The following is a 27,130-nucleotide window of genomic DNA, read 5'->3' as shown; positions in this document are numbered from 1 at the left end:
ACAAACGAGACTTTTGGATGGGATTGCGAAAAGAGAGCTCGAGGTGCGAATGATGCATTTCGGATCCAGGTGTGAAGGAAGGGATGCTTTAGCAGAAACATTTAGAGTCCAGCAGGAGTGCACAAGCTTCTGCTGCAGACAAGATCAAACCAAGCAGCAAGCAGCCTGCACCACCATCGTCATCATCATAATCGCCGCGTCTCCCGCCTGCCTACGTAAGAAACTTGGACTACCTTGCCTAGGTACGACCTGTCTATCTCCCTACAGGGCCGCCATGTGTGCTATTGCCTTCTGGTGATTCACTAGCGCACTACCTATGTACCTTGTCTTTCACCAGCGGCTCAGCTTCCAGTGCTAATTGTGCTCCCGGGAGGTGTGCTTCGTGCCCAATGGCGGGAAGGTAGGTACTTTTATACTTACCTTAGCTACGGGACTGGTGTCTTGAGTCTTCCCACCAGGCGGGCCGGCTCTTGCTGCACCTGCCTGTCCCTCCTCCACCGGGGCGGGTGCTACCTACTGCTGTCCTTGCTCCTCCTCATCCTCCTCCTCGCTCTCTCTCCTCAGGTCTGCTTCCCCCCCTCCCCACTCCACACCCTCCCAACCCGACTCGCCTTTCGCAACAAACCCCCGTCAGTCTCTCCCAGAGAGGACATTCCCATCCTGCCTCATCTTCTTCACGTCTTGTCTGCCTCATCCTTTTTTTTTCCCACCTCGACCATCACTTCGCACACTCCTTGCGAGCTCCTTTCCCTTTCACCTCGCTCCGTCTCGCCAGACATCCAATCCTCTCCTCCCAATCACTCCCCCAATCCATCCCATTTTCAATCCCTCATCGATCGATCAGACAAACAAGACCTACCTTCCTTGAACCAAGAGCAACCACGTCCACAAATCCAAAAGACCAACCAAGAGCCCAAAACCACATCCATCCCAGTTCTCCACTGTCTTTAGTCCGCAAACTACATACGTCAATACCTTACGTGCCACATCATCCCACAAAGCTTCATCGACGCCTACGCCGACCACTCGGTATCCGACGCTATCAATCCTACCCCCATCCGTCCTTTATACTACCGACGCACTTGACGTGCATTACAAGATACAAAAAAAAAGAAGCCAATCTTTCATCTGCGTGACTGCCCACCATGGAGCAGCAGCAGCAACAACAGCAGCCGCAGCCGCCGCAGCAGCCAACCGGCGGCGTCCCAGGCCCAACCGGCCGACGGCTTCACATTGCGCACAGGAGAAGCCCTTCCGAGCTGACTCCGTTGATGAGCATGTTTGCCAACCCGGGTAGTACGTTGTCGAGCATCTCCTTCCATCCTTTCCCCCATCTTCACACGTGAGCTTGCAGCTTCTACGCGATGCCCCCAACCCCTCCTCTTCGTCACCCGTTTCATCATACCAAATTGAACCTCGATGCTGACAATGAGTCTTGCTTTACAGTGGAACAGCTAGCTATCCAGCAGCAGATTGAGCTTTTGCAGCAACAGCAGCAACAAATCCAAGCTACGCAGCAACAATACATGAACATGGGAATGATGCCCCCCACGCAACAGCTCGGCCCAGGCGGTGCTTTCAATCCCCTGCAGCCCGGCATGGCTCCCCAGGGCGCCTTCCAGTTTCCCCAGCAGATTCCGCAGCAGAATGTCTCCATGGGCGGTCCTCCGACCCAGCCAATGTCACATCGCCGTAATCAGTCGGCACTCCCCAACATGGGAATGGGTCCTCCTCCCGCCCCCTCATCTGGTGCATCCGGCACGAACTTCAATGATGCCTCCGGCGCCGGTCCCGGCAGGGAGAACTCCGGTGGCCGTGGTGGTCGTGGTGGTGGTGCCGGCGGCGGCGGACACCAGCGACGTCACTCTTTGGCGCTTGCCGACGCGAAGAAGGCGGCAGAAATCGCACAGCAGAAGCGCACGACATCCGGCTTCTCCTTCCCCATGTCCCCCTCCACTGAGGCCAGCGCCGAAGGTGGTGCCTCCGCCCCCGCCCCCGCTCCGACTCAACCCGAGGCTCCGATTGCTCAGGGCACCAGTGCCGGCCGTGGGCGCGGTGGCCATGGTCGCAGCCAGAGCATGGCTGTGAACGGTCGCGGTGGCGGCGCTGGTCGCGGTGGCTTCTCTGGTGATGCTAGCCAGAATGACTTTGGTCGCCGCGGCAGCCAGACTGGCGGCGGTGGTCACGCCAGAACCGGCTCTCGCAACTTTGACGGAAACTGGCGCAACCAGGGTGCTAACCAGGGCCAGGAGCAGGGCGGCTTCCAGCCGGGCCATCGCACTCGTGGTTCCGTAAACCAATCCATCTCCAACATCGGCGCATTTCAATACCCTGGTCAGCCTCAGCTTATGCAGATGCCCGGCAACATGCTCCCCATGGGCATGTACCCGGGTCAGCAGCTGAACCCCATGCAGATCCAGCAACTGCAGGCCCTTCAGGCTGCCCAGATGGGCGGTCAGCAATTCGTTGGCCTTCAGGGCGGCCAGCATAGTGGCCAGCTTGGTGGAAACCAGCAGCAGCAACAGCAGAGGAAGACCCTTTTCACTCCTTACCTCCCCCAAGCCACCCTCCCGGCTCTTCTCGGCGATGGACAGCTCGTGTCTGGTATTCTTCGCGTGAACAAGAAGAACCGCAGCGACGCTTACGTCTCCACTCAGGACGGTCTGCTCGATGCTGATATCTTTATTTGCGGTAGCAAGGATCGCAACCGTGCCCTCGAGGGTGACCTGGTTGCCGTTGAGCTTCTGGATGTTGATGAAGTTTGGTCCCAGAAGCGCGAGAAGGAAGAGAAGAAGAAGCGCAAGGACATCACTGACACCCGTTCTGGATCCACCAACGGACAGAACCAGTCATCTGGTAACAACGATGACAACACACAGCAGGAGGGCGGCATTCGCCGTCGCGGCAGTCTGCGTCAGCGCCCCACGCAGAAGAAGAACGATGATGTCGAGGTTGAGGGTCAAAGCCTGCTTCTCGTCGAGGAGGAGGAAATCAATGATGAGGCCAAGCCTCTGTACGCAGGTCACATTGTGGCTGTCGTTGAACGTGTGGCTGGTCAAATGTTTTCGGGTAACCTCGGTCTGCTCCGTCCCAGCAGCCAGGCCACGAAGGAGAAGCAGGAAGCGGAGAGAGCCGCCAGAGATGGAGGCAACAACCGCCACCACGACAACCGTTCGCAGGAGAAGCCCAAGATTGTTTGGTTCAAGCCTACCGACAAGCGCGTGCCGCTCATTGCCATCCCGACTGAGCAGGCGCCGCGCGACTTCGTCGAGAAGCACCAGGATTACGCTGATCGTATCTTTGTTGCCTGCATTAAGCGTTGGCCGATCACCTCTCTGCATCCCTTCGGCACCCTTGTCGAGCAGTTGGGCCGCATGGGCGACCTTAAGGTGGAGACCGACGCTCTGCTGCGCGACAACAACTTTTCTTCCGATGAGTTTTCCGAGGCTGTGCTGCGCAGCGTTGGTCTTCAGGACTGGTCTCTTGCTAAGGAAGAGGAGGCTGCCTTGGCTGCTCGCCGGGACTTCCGTGATGAGAAGGTTGTTACGCTCGACCTCAACGGTTCTCCCGAGCTTGCCAATGCCATCCACATCAAGACTCAGCCCGATGGCAAGATTGACATTGGTATTCACATTCCTGATGTCACTCACTTCGTCAAGCCCAACTCGCTTGTCGACCGCGAAGCCAAGAAGCGTGGCACTGCCGTTCACTTGGTCAACCGCACCTGCGCGCTCCTTCCTCCCAAGATTGGTGGAGAGGTATGCTCTCTGGCTCCTGGTGAAGAGCGTCTGGCTGTCAGTGTTCTCTTCCGTGTTAACCCCCACAACGGCTCTGTTGCCGAGGGAGATACTTGGATCGGCAAGAGTATCATTAAGAGCACTGCCAAGATCACTATCGAAGAGATTGACTCGGCTCTGAATGATCAGGCCGACTGGAAGCACGAGTCTCTTCAGCTGAAGGATGTCCAGATTCTTAACGTAAGTTCCACTGAAACCTGCATCTGAGTTGCACTAACATCATCTAGGCTGTCGCTCAAAAGTTTACTGAGGCCCGTCTTGGTGCCGGCGGTGAGCCTATTGCGCCCCTGAGGCTTCTGCAGCAGCTCGATGATGAGAACATTCCCATCAAGCACAACATCTTCGATTCTACCCCTGCCACTGAGCTCGTCGAGGAGCTCATGCACAAGGCCAACACTTACGTTGCCCAGCGTCTCGCCCAGGCTATGCCTGAAAAGGCTCTTCTGCGCCGACAAGGTCCCCCCAATGCTCGTCGCCTTCAGACCTTCGCCGATCGCATGAACGCCCTTGGCTACGAGGTTGAGACCTCCGGCAGTGGCAGCATGCACAACAGCCTTTTCAAGGTCGACGATGCCGATATCCGCAAGGGAATGGAGACGCTTGTTCTCAAGTCTATGCAACGTGCCAAGTACTTCATTGCCGGCAAGACTGCTAAGCAGTTGTGGCCCCACTATGCCCTCAACTTGCCTCTTTACACTCATTTCACCAGCCCCACGCGGCGCTACGCCGACATCATCGTCCACCGACAACTCGAGTCTATTCTCTCCGAGGGTAAGATCGAGTACACGGAGGAATTGGAGAGCCTTGTCAAGACCATTGAGTCTTGCAACACCAAGAAGGACTCCGCACAGAACGCTCAGGAGCAGAGCATTCACATTGAGTCCTGCCGTGAGATGGACAAGAAGCGCCAGCAGGTTAACGGCGATCTCATCACGGAGGGCATCGTCCTCTGCGTGTACGAGTCGGCCTTTGACGTTCTCATTCCCGAATGGGGCTTTGAGAAGCGGGTGCACTGCGATCAGTTGCCTCTCAAGAAGGCCGAGTTCAGAAAGGAGAAGAGAGTCCTTGAGCTCTACTGGGAGAAGGGCGTGCCCAGCTCCGCCTACGTACCGGAGGACGAGCGCCCCAAGGCTGCTGCGTCTGTAAGAAACGCTAACGCTGCTGCTGCTGCTCGTCAAGCGGAAGCTGCAGAGCGTGCCAAGAAGGAGAGAGAAGAGGCTGCGCGCAAGCAGACCGAGACGGGCACCATCTCTACTGATGACGTCGATGCTCTTTTCGACGACGATGACGACAATGCGTCGGACATTACTGAGGCCATGGCCGGAGCTTCGTTGGCCGAGAGACCCACACAGAGCGTCCCCGGCTCCCCGACCCGCTCCGATGCTAAGCCCTTGCAGCGCACCAGGTCCGACTCCAAGGTTCCCGCGCCCGAGGCGCCCGAGGCCCGCCTGTCGAACAAGGAGAAGTACCTCAAGCTTTTCAAGCTGCGTGAGGAGGGAGGAGAGTACATTCAAGACGTTACGGAGATGAGCAGGGTTCCTGTGATTCTCAAGACGGATTTGTCCAAGAGCCCACCGTAAGTTTACTACTATCTATCAAAGTCTGGAGACGTGCTAATTCGAAACAGTTGCTTGACCATTCGGTCTTTGAACCCCTATGCTCTGTAAAAAGGAGTTGTCTTGACATTACCTGTCCCGTGTGGGGGGCATGGTGTGATGATCGTTTCCAAGAGACTGACGGGCACATTGTGCCCTTTCGTCGACTAAGATGCATCATGAGTGGTGTAGAAAAAGTTTGGGTGGGAAGAGGGATCATACATTGCGATTGGGGAGGGAGTAATAGCCAGTATATCTTCGTCCCTGGATGAGTCATTTAGCACAATAGGCCTGAAGTCTGAAGTTGAGAGGAGGGCGGTGGATGAAATAGTAGAGATAGCGCCCATGAGTTAGTAAAACGGTACACCCAATTGCACACACTTTGACGCGCAATCGATTTTTTGAAGTCTGAAGGATCGCCCAGACACTTTTGAAAGCTGCGAGTGGCCAGCCAGACGGGTGGAGAGACCGGGCGCCTGCAGACTGCGAGATTGTACGTCTCCCACGCGGAGCGAGCAGGGCTACCCTTGCGCCGCGTTGCAGAGTCAGCGGGTTGGATTCCTGTGGTGCGTGGGTTCCAGGGGAGGAACTTCGGTAGAGTTTCAGCTGCGGTGGTTGACAAGAGAGCCGGTTTGAAAAATTGACGTGATGACTTATGCCGGTGATCGGGATGTGTGGAGACAACCACAAGACCTTTTACTGCGTATACAATGGAAGACGCGGGATGAGCTTCAGATTTCTTATTAGTGGACCGGAGACACGGAGAACGAGAGGCGCTGAATGGGGCTCGGAAAAAGGCAAAGTCCAATGCGATGCTTTGGAGGAGTCGAGGAGGCCGCCGTTCGGAAAGGGAGTGGTGGTATCTCAATCTCTCCATGTCCAAGGCTTGAATAACTAGTTGGCTACACTTTTCACGTTTATTTCCTCATAAGCACGCTTTACAGCACTTGGCCTCAACACAAATATGCGAATACGATGCTATTCGCAGGTGCGCCGGCTTTCTCGACGAGATCTCTATCTCTGCACACGACGCTGCGTTCGTCGCCAAAGATGGGCTATCAGAGGGCAGCACAAGAGGACCAGTCACAATTTTGGGCTTTCTTGGCACGGAGAAACTTCCCGTGTTCACCAGGGACCTGACCTTTTGTGACTGAAAAAGGATTCGTGGGAGGTAGCATGAGTAGGGAAAACTTGGGCAAGGTTTCTAATCCGACCTTACGGCGCAAGGTTGTGGGAGCAAAGGGTGAAATGGAAGCATTATAACCCCGATGACGAGGGAACCCCTGGCCCTCTCCGTGTTAAACTCCTGGTTATGGTTGTATTTCTAACCCCCTCTCCGAGTTCCACGACGGGGGATCTGCAACGAGTCCAAAGTTCAGATTACCTGATGTCCTGTGGGATCTGCGCGGCGATCGCCAGGGGCGCGATGGGGGGGATGGAGGGACGGAAGACTAAGTTTTTCGTCGGATTGAAGCAGCATGGCCCGGCTTGATCGTCGTCTTCACATAGATAGAGTGGGAGATCTTTTTTTGACAAGCCGTTGGATAAGAAAAGATGCGAATTAGCCAAGCCCGGCTCGCGTAGGATCGAGAGACCGGAGCCGTCGTCGACCGCTGCTTGACATTTCCGGTCTCCCGACATTCCTTCTTCAGGCATTGCCCACAGACCTTTGACATATTGGCATTGGAGGCGCAGCGCGCTACTTACCGAGAAGCCGGAACCTGAGGAGAGTTGCTTCTGCTGTTTGTCTCCGAGCAGAACGTGGCCCAAACGGCTGCGGGGCAAAGGAGAAAAAGCGTTTCCGAGAGCTTGAACGGGATGCTTAGCTGTCCGAAGACGAGTCGGCGAGTGAGAGAATCCACACAACGGGACTGCGCCCAACAAGCAGTAGAGAGGCCGACAGGCGACAACGAAGGGGTTTCGTTTGTGTCAGACGCGCGCATATGGTGTACGCTAGCAAACGATGCTGGAGTCATGATGTCGTACTGGTTGATGCAAGGCAAACTGGAGCCAGTCTTCTAGTTTCGAAAGGTTGATAACAGGGGTGTGCTTGCGAATGGGGCGGCTTTTCGGAGGTTTTTTTTCTCTGGCGGGTGGGGATGAGTAATGAGGAGGACTGAAGGAGAGAGATGATGAGCGTGGCAGTCGTGGCTCCCATACGACTCGGGTCACGGGTAGACGGAATGAAAGCCTGCTCGAGTTGGCCCAAACAGGCCCCTGGCCGAAAGAGAGAGATGGGATGGGTTCCTTACTCTTTGCTCACAAAGGGCGAGTTGGGACGAAAAGAGCGGTTTTAAGCCTCCAAAGGCTTTTGAAACGGTTTGCAAGCCCTGCAAGGTCTTGGCTTGCCGAAACGAGCCGTGGAAGAACGGGTCTGGCTATATGGCTAGCGACCATCCGGTGTCGAGTCGTTGGGATGGACTGAAAGAAAAGAAGAAGATTGTACTGAGTAGAGGTCGAGACTTGGATGCCGTGGCCTGATAGAAGTTCGATGTGGCTAGAGAGCATATTTTGGCCCAGCTATTGGACGCTGTCGAGTAAAATTTTCCGAGCCTGATGTTGTCCACACATGCGAGGAACACTGGATGTCTTAGTCCCCGCCGAGGCAGCCCGCGGGCAGCTCGAGGTGTTCCATTGCCGATAAGCTTAAGTGGCTAGTGTATTGAGGCGGTTTGGAATTAGGACCAGGCCGGAAAACAGGCTGTCCATAAAGTGACGAGGTCAGTGCTTTGGTTGCAGAGCCGCCCTCGTGTAGCAGGCCTCGAGAGTGGGATGGCCGTTTACTAGTGGGCTGCGAGGAGCTTGATGGCGTTAGGCTAGGTGGGAAGCTAGATCTGGGGTTGCTTTGCGGTCGTTTCCAAGAAAGCCAGATCACGAGTACATGTTGAGGGTCATTCGTTTCTCAAGGCCTAGCATGACCTAGCCAAATTAGAAAGCTAGACACCCTCGAGTCAGCCCAACGACCTACCTAGCTCTCCCGTAGAGGACGCTTAGGAGGCCGGTCGAGGCCAGTGCTCTGGCTGTCAAGATCACGAATTGCGATTGACGATGCAAGACAGATAGCCTCTGGCAGCCAGGGCTCGCAGATCATGGCCCTAGACCAACGATGCGTGACACCCTTGGCGGAAGGCGACAGGAGGATCTGAAGTCCTTAATTCTTCATCATACAGTTGGCAACGTCAGAAAGGCGTCGATCGCAGTGGAAATGAGCATCGTCTCCGTGTCGCAGGATAGTGGCGGTATACGACGCCGGGGTGAGTTGAATACATGCCAGCAGCCTTGCCCAGGAACGCGAATAGTCGGATGGATGGATGAGTGGTGCGTGATTGTCTGGCCTCGGCGGTGTGGGATGGACGGAAACAAGAGACCGGCGTGGGAAGTTAAAGAAAGGCTGGCTCAGAAAGCGAGGGTTGAGGCAATGGAAAGAGACGTTACCGAGAGAACGTTCCTGCAGATGGCCGAGTACGTACCCGCGCTAAGCCCAGCGAGGTTCTGCCGGGAAAGACTCCACCCGGGCGGCGACCAATCAATAATCGCAGCAGGAGCCAGTGACATTGTGGTCCGGGCGTTCACGGACCGGGGTTTCTGACGTGGGAGACGTATCACATTGGTTTCGGTTGACGGCCCGTCCGTGACCCGGGTCAACGTCTAGCCTTGGCTGGGGGTCACGATGCAACAAAGTTGGCTCGGCTGCAATGCCAAAACAGTGGCGAGCGAGGGGGCCTTCAGGTACGTTTACCTCTTGACCTTCTCGAGAGCACTCGGAAACCTCTCTTTCTCCCTCCCCCAGGACTCCCGGTGGGGGTCACCGCCCGCAGGACCCTTGCATTACACAACAAAGTCATCGGGTAAAAAAGAAGCGCAAAAACAAGCTCGGCAGGGGGTCGCTGCAGCATCTGGAAACGGGCTTCATCCTAATCTAAGGAGTTGATCAAGTCCCTTGCCCAGTACCATTCGGCCCCTCTTTCTAAGGATTTGTGTTGTCTGATTGGTGCTTTGAGCCCTGAAGTCTCTGCCGATTCGTCGAGCTTGTTTGGACCGCAGCGAAACGAAACATGCAGAGAGTACTCCGTAGTCCTTACTGCTGCACCTGCCCACCAGTGCCCATGCTGCTTGTTCTCGCCTCTGCTTCGTCTACCTACCTTAAGGTACCTTACCTTATGGAATACTCACACTCACACTCTCCTTCCCACTCACTCAATTTCCTGCTTCGCAAGGTACCTGAGGCTTTCCGAAGGACGAGGCAAGCCTCGCTGCCATCTGAACTTTTCACCATCCTCTCCAACCATGCACCCCCCTTGACGCCATTGGCAAGGGGTACCATCCACCTCTTGACTTGGCTCGCCCGCTAGATCCCCCTTCCCGTCTTCCATGATACGCACCGCGTGCGCGCACACACACGCTCTCCCAGGCAAGCGCTGCAGTTGTTGCGGCTTGCGGCTTGCGGCTTGCCCTGGACTCCTCCCCCAGTACGGATAAGATGCAAACTCCTGCTTACTGTACCCTGTACCCCTGCCGGGTCTGAAGCTTTGTGGTCGAGCGTAATCTTGTTACCCGCATTGTGGGCTCCCGTGTGAACCGACGACGGAAAGAAAGCTAGCCGCAGACAATCCCCAGCAAGGACCCAAGTCGATCCGACCCCTCCCGAGTAGCAGAACATGAGAAAGGCCATGCGTGTGTGGGCGGCGAGATACCTTACGCCATGGGAGAGCGGCAAGATACCTACCTTACTGAGGCTAAAGTGAACCTTCTTTATTGCTCGCTTGTTTCCCACCTTCATTACTGTATTCCCGCCCCTTCTCTTCTTTCCTCTTCATCCCGTTCACTGTGTGTCAATTTCTTCAAACTTCCAAAAGCGCTGGTCTGCTTTCCTGGTCCACCGGTTTTGCTTACACTTTCCTTTCCCTTCGAGACCTACTACGACCCTGTCACTCCCTCGGACGACATTCTTAATACCTCTTTCTAATCTTTCGCTTCATCGACCGTCCCAGGTGGCACCGATCGACAACAATCTTATATCCGAATTTCTGTCCCGGGAGAACAGCCGATCGAAAAGGAAAAGAAAGTCTAGGGCGAGCAAAGCTGAATTCACACAACCTACCTTAATCAACAATGCCTTCCACAATGAAGTCCGTTCTCGTCGCCTGCCTGGCCGCAGTGGCCACCGCCGCCCCTCTCGGCCCCAAGTTGAACGCCGACCAGATGAAGATCTACGATCTCGCCAAGAGGCAACAGGCTGGAGCCGGGGCTGCTGGATTGACGGATATTGATATCCTGCAATTGTGAGTGGGGACTCGGAAGCGACTTGTCATGGGACAAGAGAATGTCGGGCATCGGGACTAACACGGACTTCACAGCGCTCTTACTTTGGAATGGCTCGAGGGAACCTTCTACCAGCAAGGCTTCCAAAAGTTCCCCGCACAAGACTTCCAGGCTCTCGGTCTGTCCAACGAGCAAGTCAACGACCTGCAACAAGTCGGTGCTACTGAACTGTCTCACGTCTCTTTCCTGCAATCCGCTATTGCCCAGGCCGGCACTCAGCCCGTCCAGCCTTGCCAGTACAACTTCGGCTTCACGAACGCTGCTGGCATGGTCGCAACCGCTGGTGTACTCGAGAACGTCGGTGTTTCTGCCTACCTTGGCGCCGCTCCCCTCGTCAAAGACAAGGCCATCCTCGGCGCTGCTGGCTCTATCCTCACCATCGAGGCTCGCCACCAGACCTTCATCCGCGCCGCCTCTAAGCAGATTGCCATTCCTCAGGCCTTCGATGCCCCCCTTGGCGTTCGTGCCGTCTTCTCTCTGGCCGCACCCTTCATCGTCTCCTGCCCCCAGGGCTCCAACCTGGCTCTGCAGCCCTTCCCCAAGCTGACCATGACCGCTCCCGCCGACCCCAAGGCCGTCGCCGTCGGTGCCCCGATCATGCTCCAGTCCGACGCCGCACCCCAGGCCAAGGCTTGCGCGTTCACCACGGGTGGCATCCAGCCTGGTGGAACTGCCTTCACCCCCTTCAACCCCCAGACCGGCTGCGTTGTTCCCCAGGGTCTCAGCGGAGTCGTCTACCTCTCCCTCACCAACAACGCCCCAATGGCTGGCACGCTCACCGATGACATCATTGTGGCCGGTCCCATGGTGCTTACCATCTCGTAAGCGCGCTCCGAGAGTACGGGGTTTGCGGCCGCCCAGTTATGGGTTGGGCTGAAAGGACGTGACGGGTGTGCGTTGATTAATCCCGAAGGTCAAAAACAAAGCAAAAATTGGGGGAATAAAGCGCATGATGCCTTCGCTTTACGACATCGGAAGTTGGATAGTCAAGAGTCAAATCAGCCAGTTTTTCGAAAATGTCGACCTCTTTTTTTTTTTTTCTCTTTCTGACTCTTCGCTCCCTCCAACCTCACTATCCGATCGAAAACATTTCACTTCTCTGGCTGAATAGATAGCCTGTATATATGATGGTCATATTATATATATTCCCAACGAGGGTTTCAGGAGTCTCACCAAGACTTTTATGTATTGTTTAACTGGTAACTCATTTTTCTTTTCTCATCTCATCTCCTCAAAAGAGTCTTTTGTTACATTACTTTTTCATTTGTCGCATCAAATCCCTCAGTCTCGGAATAGACTTGGGAACAAACATTAGGAAGGGCGAAAAGGGCTAGGAAAAATCGTGCCCCGGGCAAGCGGAAGAATTCTATGATACCAGCAGAATAAAGCACGATTTTTGAAACATGTTCAACACATAGCATCTTCCCCCTTCCTCCGTGCGCCAAAAGTTGAGTCTACTGAGAGAACAGGGAGAAGTAGAGGAGCTGGGAAGAATGTGTTGAGTAACAAGGGAAGCGATACAACTGAGACCAGCGCGCAATCAAAAGCTATCTTTCACCAGCCGCAGAGGCTGCCAATTCATAACAAGGTTCCAATTTTGGGGGTGAGGTGTGAGGTGATCAGCTGAGCGGCGAGAAGAGCCGCGGCGGCTCAAGTTGGGGGATGGGTGACCATGAAGATGAGATTAGGTTTCTAGGTGGGTTAGGTAGGGGTAGATGGAAAGAAAGGCATGGATAGCCGAGCCGAAGACGACGAGTCGGCACAAAGTCGGTGTCTACTTACCCTCCACAGTCGACTCGGCGTCAAACCTTCTTTCGAGTCAGTCTGATCCGAGACACGGTGGTGGTTGTTTCTCGGGTCGGGACATACTTACGTTTACCTGTGCTGACTGCGGAACCCTTTTGGTTTCTAATGCGCTGTTGAAGTGGGTGGGAGGCATCGAGTAAGTCGTTGCCTTGGTTTATGCGGAATCTTAGTCTTAATCTCAAGTGCAACCCGCCCCGCCTTTCAGCTTTGTTATGGACTCAAATCAGCTTGATGATAGCCAAGGGGAAAGCATTGAGACATTTTCCATTAGATAGTCATCAAGACCGAAGCACGAGATAGCGATTGACTGATAGTATTTCGGCATAAGGTTCTCAGGTAACTGTGACCACTCATGTTTGAAGCCCACGATAAAGCCTGTACAACGATCTCGTTGACTACGGTAGATTACCGCAAATTGTCAGCAATAAATGGTAACAATATAAAGTGAGAGAATCAGCGAGCATATGTGGCCGGGGCACCACATTCTATAATTTCCTGAAGGTTTAGGATGTTGCAGACGCTGTTCACAACGTTGTTTGATCTTTGATGTGATGCGTTTTACTTTTGTAAGTTCACAGATCTCAGTTACTATTTCCACAACCGGCGGTCTATGACTGCTACGTAGTTGATCTTCAGGGCACGCATTTCTTAGGAATAACGGCACCTAGTTTTCAAGTTTTGAAGTATCCCTCACTCTACTATTGTGATCAAGAGCCAATGATGTCCCAAAAGGGTGGATACCTCTTACCGGGACTGGAACCGCTGCTCTATGCCAATGTGGGGCCGGTCGGCCCTAGCAGAGCGTCGGACTGCAGCCGGAGCTCCGTGATACGTGCACCCGCATCGGAATTATACTAACGACATTATCTCGGCTAACAATCATGCAATTAGGTCATTGCAGCCACGGTTTGTCCAAAAAGCGTCGCTTTACTCTCTTGAACTGACCGAAACTTGGCCTCCTTTGCAGCCAAGGTTCTTATAGCCGACTAGGATCATGTCCCGCCCGACGGGATGTCGAGATACATGAGTACACAACCCTCACGCAAGCAAGGTCGTTTATTATTCATCAGAAACCTATAACATGAGACTTTGTATAGTAATCCCCCAAATAGGCGCAGACATATGTACGATTTTCAGGTTTAACGCAAAAGGCTAAAGAGGAACCCCATCCGATCTAGATTGATTCCATACCTTACTACGTGGGGATAATTGATCTAAAAATGATCTGCCGAATATCAACCCCGCGCGTGCCCCTCATCCAGCTCCGTCTGGCAGTTCGGTCGCCCGCGTGGTGACGTCTGCGGGGTCAAAGTCTGCCCGCAAAATGGAGCAGAGAAGTCAACATTCTTCGGAATGACACCCCGGCGATGGGGGAAAGTACCGTTGCATCAACGGATCACTGGCAATATGTCCGGCTCGATGCGATCCCGTTGCGGGGTTGATTCGGTTCCCATAACAATCAGGGTCCATACGACGACCTTCAACTTCTTGTTCACTCCAGAGCAGATTTACAACTGTTGATTACACAGAGTTAGAGCTAAAGATGAGTCGCCCGTTCAACAAGGTAAATTACCCAGCCTTTCCTGATATGACGGTCTCCTAACATAGTGAACAGGTCGTGATCGTCGGGGCTGGCCCCTCTGGTCTCCTCCTCGCCCTACTGCTGTCCAAGCACGGCATTCCCGTCCACATCCTCGAGGCCCAGGACCACCTCGACCAGCAACCGCGCGCCGCCCACTACGGTCCCGCCGCCATCCCCGATCTCAAGCGAGCAGGAATCCTGGAGGAGGTCCGCCGCCGCGGCATGACGCTGAACAAGTTTGTATGGCGCCGTCTCGACGACCACGGCGTCATCACCGGGTTCGATGCGGGCGTGCTCCGCGACGTCGACGGCGAGGATCTGAGGACCACGTGCCTCGTCCTACAAGAGCTCGACCAGCTCATGCTCGACGAGTTTTTGGAAAAGTACAACGGGACCCTCAGCTGGGAACACCGCGTCGTCGGTCTCGGACAGGATGAGGCTCGCGCCTGGGTCGACGTCGAGACGCCAGGGTCCGGGGAGGACAAGGAGAAGAAGGAGAAGATGGAGAAGAAGCGGATCGAGGCCGATTACATTATCGGCTGCGACGGCGCCAACAGCGCCATCCGCAAGGGTCTCTTCGGAGACGAGTACCCCGGCTGGACGTGGGACCAGCAAATCGTCGCGACGAACACGTACTACGACTTTGCGGGGAAATTCGGCTTCGACGACGCAAACTTCATCATCCACCCAGACCACTTCTTCATGGCGGCCAAGATCACCAGCGACGGCCTGTACCGCGTGACCTACGGCGAGGAGCCGAACCTCTCACACGAGGAGCTCCAAGCGCGCCAGCAGCAAAAATTTAGGACGATGCTGCCGGGCCACCCGGGGCCCGACGAGTATCAAGTGGTCAATTTCGCGCCGTACAAGATGCACCAACGGTGCGCGCCGCGGTTCCGCGTGGGCCGATTCATGTTGGCGGCTGACGCGGCGCACTTGTGTAACCCCTGGGGTGGGCTGGGGATCACGGGCGGGTTCGTCGATGTCGGTGGGCTGTCTGACTGTCTTGCGGGCATCTGGGATGGGGTGGCGGACGAGGGGATACTGGATATGTATAGCGAGAAGAGGCGAGAGAAGTGGAAGACGATTATCGACCCGATATCGCAGGAGAATTTCAGGAGGGTATCGGATGCGGATCCCGGGACGAGGTTGAGGAGGGATGAGTTTATGCAGATGTGTGTGCGGGCTGAGAAGGATCCGGGGTTCATGAAGGAGTTGATGATGGGGAGCTTTGAGGTGAGGTATGATTTCACACAGCATTATAAAAAGTTGGATGGTCAGTAGTAAGGGGGGTTGGTCAGGAGCCAACTATTTGACTCAGTGGAAGTTTCTTTCTAGACACTGAGTGAAGAGACATTATGTAGGTTTGCCAAACCAATCATCAAGCGTGCCGCAATTTCTCAAGTTGTACGTCTTCGGGAACAAGCTCACAACCCTAGAGTTGAGCAACATGCTGCTTATACAGCTTAGACCAGGGAAATTAGGCCAAGGGCTGGGTACATTCCCGTCTCTTTGACTACCGGTTTCTCCACGTCGCGTGCAAGCTCCAAGGGTGAAGGACCTCTTGTAGGCAGACTACTTGTGTTAGATGGAGCCGCACCGATGATGGGTTAATCAAGACAATGTGAAATGCATTCTAATCATCGTCTACATTTTTGTTCAACTGATACAAGCTGTAACGCCCCAGATGTCCCTCGGCCTTGGTCCCTCGAGATCATGTTGCCAGTATCTCACTTACCTTAGATAACTGCAATACTGTTATTACCTAGCACATGAATGACAACATTTGTATCTCTGTCTAATCTTCTCGTAGGTTAAATGCTATGGTACCAACTATATAGCTACTGCGCGTCTTATCTTACCTCAGCACCGCAACATTGGCGAACCTACGTTGCTTTCTAGCGTTATGTATGAAGCAGATGAGCTTCTTAAAAGTCACTAGGGGGTTATCTAAGTATCCTCCAGTCTCTTTCGGGATTTAATATCTCCTCTGGATGGCCTTTAGGCGTAAATTATTTAGAAGACGGCTTCTTACCGTATTTGGAAAAGTAGAATGTGGTGGGAGAGGAGAGTGCTGGAATGACGAGGCTACTCGTATCAATCGTTTCTGCCTGTGATACAAGAAGACAATGACTAGCGATTGAAATGAGGTCGGAACGTCGGGAAATCTATTCTTCAAAGGTCAATGTATGATGATCCTCAAGTAATATCAATCCACGCTATCTCCGCCATTCGAAATTGAGGTGTGAGGGGGTAAAAAGACTTACAACGGAGTTTCGAAGATGCTCGATACTAAATTTGAAAGCCCGTAGACTATCCTGTCCGGGTAATTGGCATCACCGGATGGAAAGCACTATGTGTTAAGCTTTGTGGGAGTTTGTGACGACCTACGGGCCGGCCCCATCTACGGGACAACATCCGGAATATTTGGGGCCAATACTCCGTCTCCCGTCATCTACGCTAGAAGACGCCGGCGTTCCAGAAAACCCCGATACAACGACTGACCTCACCCTACCACAATGGCTGGTCTGTCTTCAATAAGCCGAGCCCACATTCACTTGATTCATTACACAAGCCGATGACGTAACCGAGAGAAGGACTGTGTTGACCTTGCACAATTGCATAACTCGTTCGGAGGAGTGGGGTTGCTATGATGGACCGCCAACCCACACCTATTCTCAGCGCTCCAATAAGAGACTGGCGCCCGGCGCTTAATCCTAATGGTTCATTGCAACCCAATTTATCACTACATACAGAATGTCATACCCCTGTCAACCTCCTCCCCTTCTTCATCCAGCTCACACTCTCCATTGTTGTCAACACTTTGTCAACTCACGGCGTATGTGATACGAAGGAATTGGAAAGGCAGACTAGAATCACTGAGAGAAGAGACTTTCAGAGTCTGGTCACCAACATAATGACTTTGCAAGAGGTTCAGCAGTGGCAAGGCATTCTAGGCCCTGGTCTAGCCCCCGCAGGGCCGCGGCCCCTCGATCATCTCTCCAGCGCTTAGCCATCATCTCTTATTCCTCAACACCCATGGCCGAGGGCCCACGTCGAGCACCGAGTTGGTGCACGATCCCTGGACGCCATCACGTCCTGTTGGCGCGATGTGGTATTCGAGTCTAGAAACGGCTCAAAATCATGCGCATCCGCTCGTTGCCGCGCTGAGGATTATGCTGTTGGTAGCAAGTTAACCTCTTAGTCTGTTTCGGCGACCCAAACTGTCGGGTTCAGTCTGTCAGTCTCGTTCCCTTAAGGTTGTGCGTCTCCCAGGAACAGAGGTTGTCTGACCTGAGTTCCTTTCATCTCTCTCTTCATCGTCTCTTTCCTCGTCTTGTTTCCTTTGTTGCTGGAGCTGGTTTTGGAGAGTTTTCTTCTTTAGTTTCCTTTCTCTCAAGGGTTCTTGAGTCTTTCATTGAAGTTCTAATCGACTGGGCTTTATTCAAGTCAACCGAGAACAGTTGATGGTCCTTACATTCCAATCTTTTACAGTCTTCGACCATTGTCCATCGAGGCCATGGGCATCAAAGGACCCGAAGTTCATGAAAGTCGGCTTCTAGAACGCCAAGATGGCTCACCCGAGAAACAGAGTCGAAAGGCTTCGTTGCCCTTCCTGTTTCATAAGTCACGAGACAGCGAATGCAATCTTGATACAGGTCAACCGAATACGAAGCCGAACCAAGAGTCGAACGCAATAAGCTAACGTCTCCAACAGTCCACAGGCACGGTTGGAAGCCATTGACTCTCTGTGCTCCTGTGCTTTTCTCCTTCGCCTTTACATCCTTCCTCCTTGCGGCCATAATCGAGATACTAGCACAGCAAAGCCAAGCCAAAGGAGGGCTCGCACTCTCCGAATCCGCAGACGATATACCGCCGTTAGCAAACTTCTGTTACTTGTTTTTACCTACAATCATTGCCGTCATCTACAGTCTGCTGTGGAGTTGGATCGATCTCGACGTGAAGCGCATGCAGCCCTGGCTGGAGATGTCTAAGCCAGAGGGTGCCAGTGCCGACCACTCAATATTTCTCGATTATCCGTACGACTTCATTGCTTTCGTCCCCTTGAAGGCTGCCAAAAGACGGTCAGACATAATCCGATCACTTCCATGCCTGTCACTCACATAAGATAGACATTGGCCGGTCTTCTACGGTGGAACGGTGATGGTTATCATCTTTTGGCTCATTACCCCCTTGCAAAGCGCAATACTCGGAACAGGGCCTGTGAATATTCAGAAATTGATGAACACCACGGCGTCCCAGGAAACAATTCCGTCTTCAGATCAACCACCGATTCTGGATCAGTCTATCCTAAATGAAGGTTATGCAATCACTTGGTTGAACCAATCTCTGCCACCGTTCACAACACCAGATTACACCCTCCTACCATTCACAGCTAACACAGAGCGGGAGCATACACCTACGACCAACTGGACAGGTAGCACAACAAAATTTTGGACTCAACTAGAGTGCTGGCCAGGCGAGATCTCCCATCATGGCTCCCCGCAAAAAAGGACCTACGATTTTATCAACGGCCGAGGCTGCAATGCCAGCGACATCGACGTGTACGGCTCTACTACTGGCGTAAGGCCGTACAAGATGCTCTATGTCGGCTACCAGAATAGTGCGTGGGCTGACTACTACCTGGCGAGGGATGATACCTGCCCTCCAAGCGCGGCCGGTCACCAATTCCTATCCATGTGGTCGCACTGGAATGTAACCACGCAAGAGATCAAGATAGCATCGGCTTTCTGCGAAACTAGCTATTTCAAACAGCAGGTCAACGTCACTGTCTCTTCAACCGACCAGGCGCCTATGGAGAATTCCTTGGTACCCACTGGCCCCCGCGAACGCCTACCAGAGACGGAATTCAACTACACTGCTTTCGAGCATCTTTTGGGAGTCGGAGTCTCCTCCGTAGAAAGCACAACAAGGCGTGAGTATCCCTTTCAAGGCATCCTACTCGAGCATTATCAGCAGGTCCAGGACTTGGGCATCATCTGGCCCATGCCACCGATGGTAGGGTTTGCCATCGCAGCTCAAAACAGGACACAATTGGATGCATTCGAAAACGAGACTGTCATGGGGGATGCTTACAACACGACACACAAGATGCTGTTTTCTCTTGCACTGCGACGAGTTTTAGCCAATAGTACCAGTACAGTCACGAGTGAGGGAAGGGTCGATTATGTGCTTCATGGCATCATCGTTAGCCGCTTATTTTCTGCCATCGTCGAAGGCTTCCTAGTTCTCGTTGGAATTTTCACCATCCTCCTTTGGTGGCATGGCTTCCGAGCTGCGAGCAGGTTGACCATGGACCCGGCTTCACTTGGATCACTCATCAGCCTCTGCCAGAACAGTACAGTTCTTCTTGATCGATTCGCTGGGAAGGGAGCTGTATCCGAAGACACTCTCAAAGAGGCCTTTAAAGATCAGAGATTCAAGCTGTTCTGCGGTTGTCAGAGTCGTACGAGACAGATGGTTATCAAGGTTGTCGACGTCAGAGATGATCCCGCCGATGGCCAGCGCATTAGTCTCTCCCAGCCCGACAACCCCTTCTCGGTTGGTCATTACTCACCAGTGAAGCCTTTGGCTCTGAGGCGCGGAATCGGTTTCGCAGTGATAGTAGCTATGATCAGCGCTGTTGTTGCGCTCGTTTATCTGAAGTTCGAGGAGAAAAGGAACCGAGGTCCGCTTGTCGCCTCCCCTTATGGGAAATTATCTAACTCTAGAGCAGGGCTCATTCGACCGACGACAAACTTCGAGGTTCTACAAATCTTGGAAAATTATGTCCCGACGATTTTTGCCACGCTTCTCGAGCCTTTTTGGGTGCTCGTCAACCGACTGCTTTGCATCATTCAGCCGTTCCGAGATCTATGGACGGGTCGAAAGACTGCCGGCGGATCCATCAACGCAAGATATACGTCTGTGCCTCCTCAACTGGCACTGTGGCGCGCAGCAAAGTCTGGTCATTTCATGCTCATGGCGATATGTGTCTTGGCTCTGCTTTCGAATCTGCTCGCCGTCGGCCTGGGTGGTCTCTTCAACGAGTTTCCGATAGTAATCCAAAGTCCGCAAGAGTTTCAGCAGAGCCTCATGCCACAGTTGAATGGCACAGCAATCTACTCCGACCAAGCCAGGCAGTTATTTGCTAGCAGTGTGGCGGCTTATGGAGTGCCTTTCTACACGACGATGAACAACATCTCCCAAGGTACACCTCTTCCCGCTTGGATTACCCATGACTACTTTTTCCAGCCGTTTACCCTTGGACCCGGGGTGGAGGGTACGAGCGACAGCTATACGGCGCGAACCAGAGGATTCGGCTTGAACCCGTCGTGCTCCTCCATCGGTACCTTCGAATCGACAGTCAAAGCTCCCGTAATCAACTACACCTACACCCGTAACGGTGAAGCTGTTCCCAACTGTACCGCCACTCACCAGGCTTACTCGTTCGATTTTAACGCCACCCAGCACTTACCACAGAAGGGGGAATGTGCAGCTGAGGAGGTTAGGATGTTTGGCGACAGCAATAATCTGGTCCCTTGCAACGTTGCGTTCAGCATGGGCTGGGCAAGGGCCCCGAATATCACGAACAAAAAGGATGGGAAGATGGAATCTACTTTTGTCGTTTGCGAACCGACCTTCACGACAGCAATGTTCGACGTCACCGTAGACCGCGACGGTCGCGTCTTCCACTCCGTTCTAGCATCCGAGCCGTCGCCGACTCTCGATTACCCCATGTCTACCAACCACACCGATGCGGTCGCGATCCTGCTGAACAAAATTTTCTTCAAGGACGGGTTGCGATGGCACAACGACAGCCTGTCCCTGGACTGGTTTAATTACCTGATCAAGATCTCCGACCCGGACAGCCACGTCCTCGACCCGACCGTCTTCCCGAACGCGACAGCCCTCGCCCCGACCGTCGAACGGATTTACCGACAGCTCTACGTCCTCATGCTGGGCCTGAACCCGTCATTCCTCTTCCTCGAGTACCCGGAGCCCGTGACGATCAAGGGGGGCGTCCAGCGCAGAACCGAGACGCGCATCTTCATGGACGTCACCGCGCTCGTCATCAGCCTGGTGGTGCTCGGCATCAACATTCTCGTCGCCGCCGCGCTCTACAGCTTCTCCATCAAGCACTTCCTCCCCCGCATGCCGACGACCATCGGATCGATCCTCGCCTACGTCGCGCCGAGCAGGGTGGTACGCGAGTACGACGGGCCCGAGAGCCTAGAGGGCGCGACGTTCAGTTTCGGACGGTATGTTGGCGACGACGGGCGGGCGAACGTGGGCATCGAACTCGACCCGTTCGTGGTACCGGTTAAGCTTTCTTCGCTGAGAAAGGGGGATACGGAACCCAGGAAAGGATTGCTGAGTCGCGTGATGGGCAGGAGGGCCGAGAAAGGTGGGGATACCTGGTTATAAGAGGGGGGGGGGGCGGTTGACAAGGCGTTTTTTGCGGATGGGATGAGAAATCACGACACGGAACATCGAATGAATTGAAGGCGACAAGGCGTTTTTTTTCTCTCTCTTCTTTTCTTCGCGGCTCGTATCGAGAACGGTTATGGTTTCTTGACATTGTCTCACCACTGTTGAAAATGCGGCGAGAGAGAGTATCACCAGAGACACGAGACCGACGAGCTATCATTGATGGAGAAAAGAATTATACCCAGGGAATATGCATATCACAAACGCAGTCCACGAATCTCGCATCAAGCTCAGGGCTGAAATCGATACAAATGTCAAACAAAATATAAAGAGACGAGAAGAATTACAGTTCATCTAGTGCGAGCGGGAGTGTCCATGTAATCGTCCCCGTCTGCAAACTTTCATCCGCACACCCAATTTTTCAATCCCTCGGTGTCGATCTCGGCCCATGCGCACCCTCCCGTCTGAAGTGGCATGTGTCAGTATCGCTCAGCTCGACAGGGAACAGCTCCCATTCGAAGAGGCCCCACGCCAAAACTCTCAAACATCAAACGCGGTATTTGGGGGGGCTGTTGTGAAGTTGGCGTGTGCTTGTTAAACATGGAACTTTTTTTTTTCTCTGCTGTGTTGGTAAGGTTATAGTTATGTCAAGCTCCCTGCCTTGTCCGTAAAGCAACCCCCCTCACCTCAAACCCCACGAGGTCACCGACCACATTCAAGGGCCTTCCCCGCGGTGCGTGTTAGAGTGGCCACATCGGATTGTCGAGCTCTGATTTTTGAGTGGCTAGGCGCACATTTGCGCTTTGACTGAGGATGAGAAGATGAGGTCTGAAGCTTTGCAATATGTGAGCGCATTGTAGTTACCTGGGAGCTGAGTGAGCTTTCAGGCATGTAGGCGGCTCGACTAATGGTTTCAAGTCACATGGAATCAGAATTCGGAAAGAAATTGATGAGCAAATGTTTATGCTATTGATGATCTCTCACTTTTTTCCCCCTATTGACCAAGAGTGATCTAAACATGTGCCCCTGATGTGGGCATGCGAAAAAGTGTACAGTGATATATACAAAAATGGTTGTAAATGTTCAAGGAGAAGAAAAAACAAAACGCCGTAGATCTGAATATGTCGTATCCTGTATGTTGATCATGACTCGACCAGTGTGCTCCCGAGGTATCATATCCCGTAAATGCTAAACCGTTCGTTAAAAGAGTCCGCCATCGACCAGCTTAGGCGGAACGGAAGCGAAGGGAGCGCTGGCGGAGAGCACGCTTGCGGCCGTTGCGGGTGACGACCATGCTCAGCTCGGAGCTGATTCCGGCAGTGCAAGAGGTGCCGCCAGCAAGGGCCTGGACAGATGACCAGGTGCCGCTGGCGCAGCGCTGGAAGGAGCTGCCTCCGACGCAGTTCCAGGCGCCCTCATCAGTGCAGGCGGCACCGACAGTCTGAGCACCGGCGGTGGTGCCGTTGCCGCTTCCGGTACCAGACGAGGGAGCGGCGGAGGGAGCGGCAGAAGGGGCGGCACTGGGAGTAACTGCAGGTGCCTTAGTAGCGGAGGCAGAGGCAGTAGGAGTGGCCGAGGCGCCACCGTTGGCGGGAACGGTAATGAAAACACCGCCGGGAAGGGAGGCATTGCCGGTGGGCTTGGAAGCGGAGGGCTTGGAAGAAGCCGGGGCGGAGGTGGGAGCAGAGGTGGGCGCTGCACCTCCGTTACCAGCAGTAGAGCTGGGAGCGGGAGAGCCGGTAGAGCCGCCGCCGGAACCACCACCAGCCTTGAGCGCGTTGCAGGCCGGGGTATCGGGGAGCGAGGTGAGTTCGCCAGAAGCAAAGATGTCAACAGAGTCGCCAGGGTTGGGGAACTTGAGGTCGGTGCTGTCAGTGACCTTGCAGTCGTTGATGTTGGCAACAAGCATGTCGGGAAGGGCCTCGTAGGCAGTCTGAGAGCCAGCGTCTCCGGTAATGGTGACGGGTCCGCAGTTCATGTACATCTCGCGGTTTCCGACCTTGTTGAACCATGTCCAAGCGATGGTACCGTTACCGGCGGGGATATCCTTCGGAATGGTAAAATCGTAGGTGTCCTTGCCCTGCTGGTTGGCGTTGTCACCGAGGTTGCCGGCAGTGTTCTTGGCCGGGCAGCCTCCCTCGATGGACTTGATAACCTTCCAGACGCTGTTCTTGTCGGGCTTAGCGTCGTAGGTGATGGAGACCTGGCAAGATCCACCGCCGTGGACGGCAGAACCGATGAAGGCGAGCTCGCCGGTGGCGCCCTGAGCGTAGACGTTGGAGGCACCGGCAGCGTTGTAGCTGCTAGCCTTGCAAGGGAAGTCACTGCCGCTGGCATCCAGGGGGCTGTTGTTGAGGTTGGCGGCGTCGTAGGGGACGGGCGAGCTCATCTTCATGTGGGCACTGGCGAGGGTGGCCAGGCCGAAGGCGACGATTGCGTTGGCGTACATGTTGAGTGATGTTTTGAGTCGTGAAGTTAAGAATCTAAAACGTTCCAGACGTAAGAATCTTGGTATCGTGTGGTTGTCGTTGTGACTGTGAGTTGAGTTGGAAAGAAGTTGTGATTTCCGAAGAATGAGTACCTTTATAAAGCATGTTAGTTCAACTCAACCTAAGCCATTACACAAGATCCAGCATCTTCGACAGCGCATCTGTTTCCCAACAGGCCCGACTCGAAGCAACCAGCCACAGCCACGGCCGTGAAAGTCCCGGTGTGACGGGACTGGGTTCCTTCGAAGAATGACATTGTTTGTGATACGGCGCGGGCCGCGATGTCGCACAAAGGCATCGAGTCGGGCCAAGGACGGCCAAGGCTGCGTGCCGTTCCTTTGAGGAGGATCTTCGTAACATTCCAGGTAACTTACAATGTCTTCTCGCTTTGTCTTGCTAGGAAGCTTTGACGTTGCGGGATGTTTCAACAAAAAAAGTGTTGGAGTGAAGGTTGAGAATCGGATAGCTGTCGATGGGTCTCGAAGTTTCGATAGTTCGTTTGTGTGATTTCGTTTGATTCCGGAAAGGATGGTATTTGCACCAGGCGAGTTGGATATGTTGATGGAAGTTGTGAAGAAGAATAAGGACTAGCCTTGTTGAATGAGAAGTGAGAGAAGGTAAGATGTCGAAACGACAAGTTCTTTCCAAGCCCAAAGAATGCGAGAAGACGTGATGGTCCGAGAGGATGAGGAGTAGGAGAATGGGATTGTGAGGTCGGACAAGGCCAGGTCTTATAATACCAGAAACAGACCCAAAGGGATGATGGGCAAAAACGAGTGAGCACCTTAGTGACTGTGACTGACAGGGCCCCACGGACAGAATATGCCGGGCCTAGTGTGTAGAGAGTGACTTAGTGACTAAACGAATGGATACGGGAAAGGAGAGGCAAAAAAGCAATAAGCACGAGCTGCAGCAGAGAACGGCGGTAATCCCAGAAGGACTGGAGAAGGATGGACTGGAGGTCGGACCGGGAGGATGAGTAGCTGAACAAGATCGGTCCACTTGGGACGGGAGAGACATGGCGTTCTTTTTAGACAGGCGTTGAGCCAAATGGGCCAGTCAAGACCAGACATGGGCATCAGATCAAGGGGATTCGAAGCATGGTGGATCGACCGAGGGGTACAGGGGCAGGCCGTTGAAGAAGGAGAGGCATGGCCTTGAGGCTATGATAGGCCGGAGACATGCCCCTCGGCTTGTTTCGACATGGCTCAAAAAGACCGGACTAAACATTCTTGTGAGTGGGCAGGGGGTGTGAGTGACTGAGAGGAAAAGGATGGAGATGGGTACGGAGTATAGGTGATCAGTTAGGGTGTGGGCGCCGTCTGGAGCTCGAGCTGCGGCTGTCGTCTGCCTGTCGACTTTGACCCATGGTCTCGCGGCAGAGGCTAGGACGGTAAGACCATGCCATGTTCCTGGGAAAGACAGATGGTGGTGGACTTTGGTATGCAGATGTGGGTGGGACATGGAGGGACGGGGACCTTGCAGCAAGGCGCGCCATGGTGCGTTGCGGGTTGGGCTGCGCTCTTTTCGAGCGACGGATGCCCCTGACTAAACTTGTCTAAGGAGGAGCCAAGGACAGCCAAAGGCGGGGGGAGGAGGGAGGGTTGTCCTGTGGTGCATCTGTGGACCAGCGTCGAAGTGGTATAGACTATAGGGGAGGGATTGGTGAGGAGTTTTTCGAGCTGTCGTTGATAGCGAGGATTGAATGGCTGGGACGAGGTGGGAAGAGAGACAAGTGACACCGAGGATGGTGCGCTAGTGGGAGGGGAGGTCCGGGACTGGCGACAGGGAGCAGGGAGCGATGATGCAGGGAGCATGGGTGCATGTTGTGGATTCTAGACTCCAGGGACCCACCGGACAACGCAGTACGTACCCTTACCACTCCCGTCCAGGGACGACGTCCCATTGGGTGCTCGGAACACGCTAACGGAGCACGAGTGCACGGTTCCTTGCCTCTCTCGATACGTACTCTTTTGGCACCAGCTCCTTTTTTCGCATACCTAGTACCTTAGGTAAGGCACCTAGAAACGTCCCGTCTATACGTATCTTTCTATGCTACCTACCTACTGAGGTAGGAACGGATATACGTAGTTCACTTGGAAGGGGCGAGGGTAGTAGGCACGGGAATATGGAGGATCGCATAGGTGTAACCACATGTTTCCATCTAGTGCGTAGATGGCAACCCTCAACTTGCTCTAGAAGAGCGGTAGGAACACTGAAGCGCTCACGCTGCAGCTTCCAAGACAGGAGAAGCACCAAAATCGGCGGAGACTACTGCAAGGCACCATCTGGGAGATGATCACAGCATGCAGTAGTCATTCTAGTTGTCAGAGTCAGAATGTCACACCCAATTCTCTAGTATTCTTGGTTCCCGTCCTGTTCCTGTTACTAAATGCATTCGTCCAGACTATCTTAGTCTTGCTTGGGGCTAGATTAGAAGGGAGGCGTTGCGATGCAAGTTTAGTCATCTCATCCGGTGTATATATATATTTTTTTCCACCTGGGATGGTAAAGGTAAAGAGGCGAGTTGTTGCCTTCGCCTCGCCAAGCCACAAGGTCCAAGGATGAGTGTAGTATACCTGGGCCTGGTAGTTAATTCTTCAACACCAGAACTTTGCCTGATAGGCAAACAGACAGCGCGGCACGGTAGCGCGGCTCGTTTGCTGACTGACGGCTCGACCGTATGCACTGACTGGGTCCAAAGTCAAGATCGTCGAAACACGAAAAGGGCGAAGCAGTCCAGTCCATTCCAGACTTTTCGCGCTTTGCCGAACGTCGTCTCTCCCTTTCTTTTTTGGGACAATAGGCGGCCTCCAATCAGGACATGTCGAACCTTGGAACCGGAGACGGGACTTGGGTAGTGGTGATCCATCGGCGGCCATCTTTTGCGACCCTCGCTTTCTGTCGCCCGAGGGGCCTTGGTGGCGGCCACTTAGATCCCTCGCATACCCTCGCGGGAGAGAGATACGTCACGGTGCGGCGCAACCCTGCCTGATCGCATTGGCTACGCCGCTTTCCAGCTTACAGGGCCTGCGTTTTCGGATGCTCACCTCGTGAGCGAGAGAGTCCAAGACCTTGGTGTGGGAGAAGACAGAATTGGTCCATCTA

General features: G+C 53.9%; 5 protein-coding genes across 5 annotated transcripts; 4 read left to right on the top strand and 1 right to left on the bottom strand.

The window, feature by feature from the left end:
- Positions 1–1,145: 1,145 nt before the first annotated feature.
- On the top strand, positions 1,146–5,464 carry SSD1 (Translational repressor; the record flags this gene model as incomplete). The annotated part of the gene is made up of 4 exons (XM_053196044.2): positions 1,146–1,296; positions 1,447–3,977; positions 4,025–5,373; positions 5,425–5,464. The coding sequence occupies 4 exons, from the start codon at positions 1,146–1,148 to the stop codon at positions 5,462–5,464; spliced, it is 4,071 nt and encodes a 1,356-aa protein (XP_053046468.2).
- A 5,040-nt stretch (positions 5,465–10,504) lies between these two features.
- On the top strand, positions 10,505–11,539 carry N0V96_003581 (uncharacterized protein; the record flags this gene model as incomplete). Its single annotated transcript, XM_053196045.1, has 2 exons — positions 10,505–10,674; positions 10,750–11,539. 2 exons carry the CDS (start codon positions 10,505–10,507, stop codon positions 11,537–11,539), a joined length of 960 nt encoding a protein of 319 aa, XP_053046469.1.
- A 2,524-nt stretch (positions 11,540–14,063) lies between these two features.
- On the top strand, positions 14,064–15,386 carry N0V96_003580 (uncharacterized protein; the record flags this gene model as incomplete). Its single annotated transcript, XM_053196046.2, has 2 exons — positions 14,064–14,084; positions 14,136–15,386. The coding sequence occupies 2 exons, from the start codon at positions 14,064–14,066 to the stop codon at positions 15,384–15,386; spliced, it is 1,272 nt and encodes a 423-aa protein (XP_053046470.2).
- A 3,031-nt stretch (positions 15,387–18,417) lies between these two features.
- Positions 18,418–21,530, top strand: N0V96_003579 (uncharacterized protein; the record flags this gene model as incomplete). The annotated part of the gene is made up of 2 exons (XM_065756879.1): positions 18,418–18,423; positions 18,573–21,530. The coding sequence occupies 2 exons, from the start codon at positions 18,418–18,420 to the stop codon at positions 21,528–21,530; spliced, it is 2,964 nt and encodes a 987-aa protein (XP_065614646.1).
- A 1,228-nt stretch (positions 21,531–22,758) lies between these two features.
- N0V96_003578 (uncharacterized protein) lies at positions 22,759–23,982 on the bottom strand (the record flags this gene model as incomplete). Its single annotated transcript, XM_053196048.2, has 1 exon — positions 22,759–23,982. The coding sequence occupies one exon, from the start codon at positions 23,980–23,982 to the stop codon at positions 22,759–22,761; it is 1,224 nt and encodes a 407-aa protein (XP_053046472.2).
- Between the last annotated feature and the right edge of the window lie 3,148 nt (positions 23,983–27,130).

Source organism: Colletotrichum fioriniae, assembly GCF_027942845.1.
Source record: "Colletotrichum fioriniae strain IMI 355084 chromosome Unknown scaffold_3, whole genome shotgun sequence".
NCBI lineage: Eukaryota > Fungi > Ascomycota > Sordariomycetes > Glomerellales > Glomerellaceae > Colletotrichum > Colletotrichum fioriniae.
The sequence above is the reverse complement of the archived record's forward strand: the minus strand, read 5'-3'. Positions and strand labels throughout refer to the sequence as shown.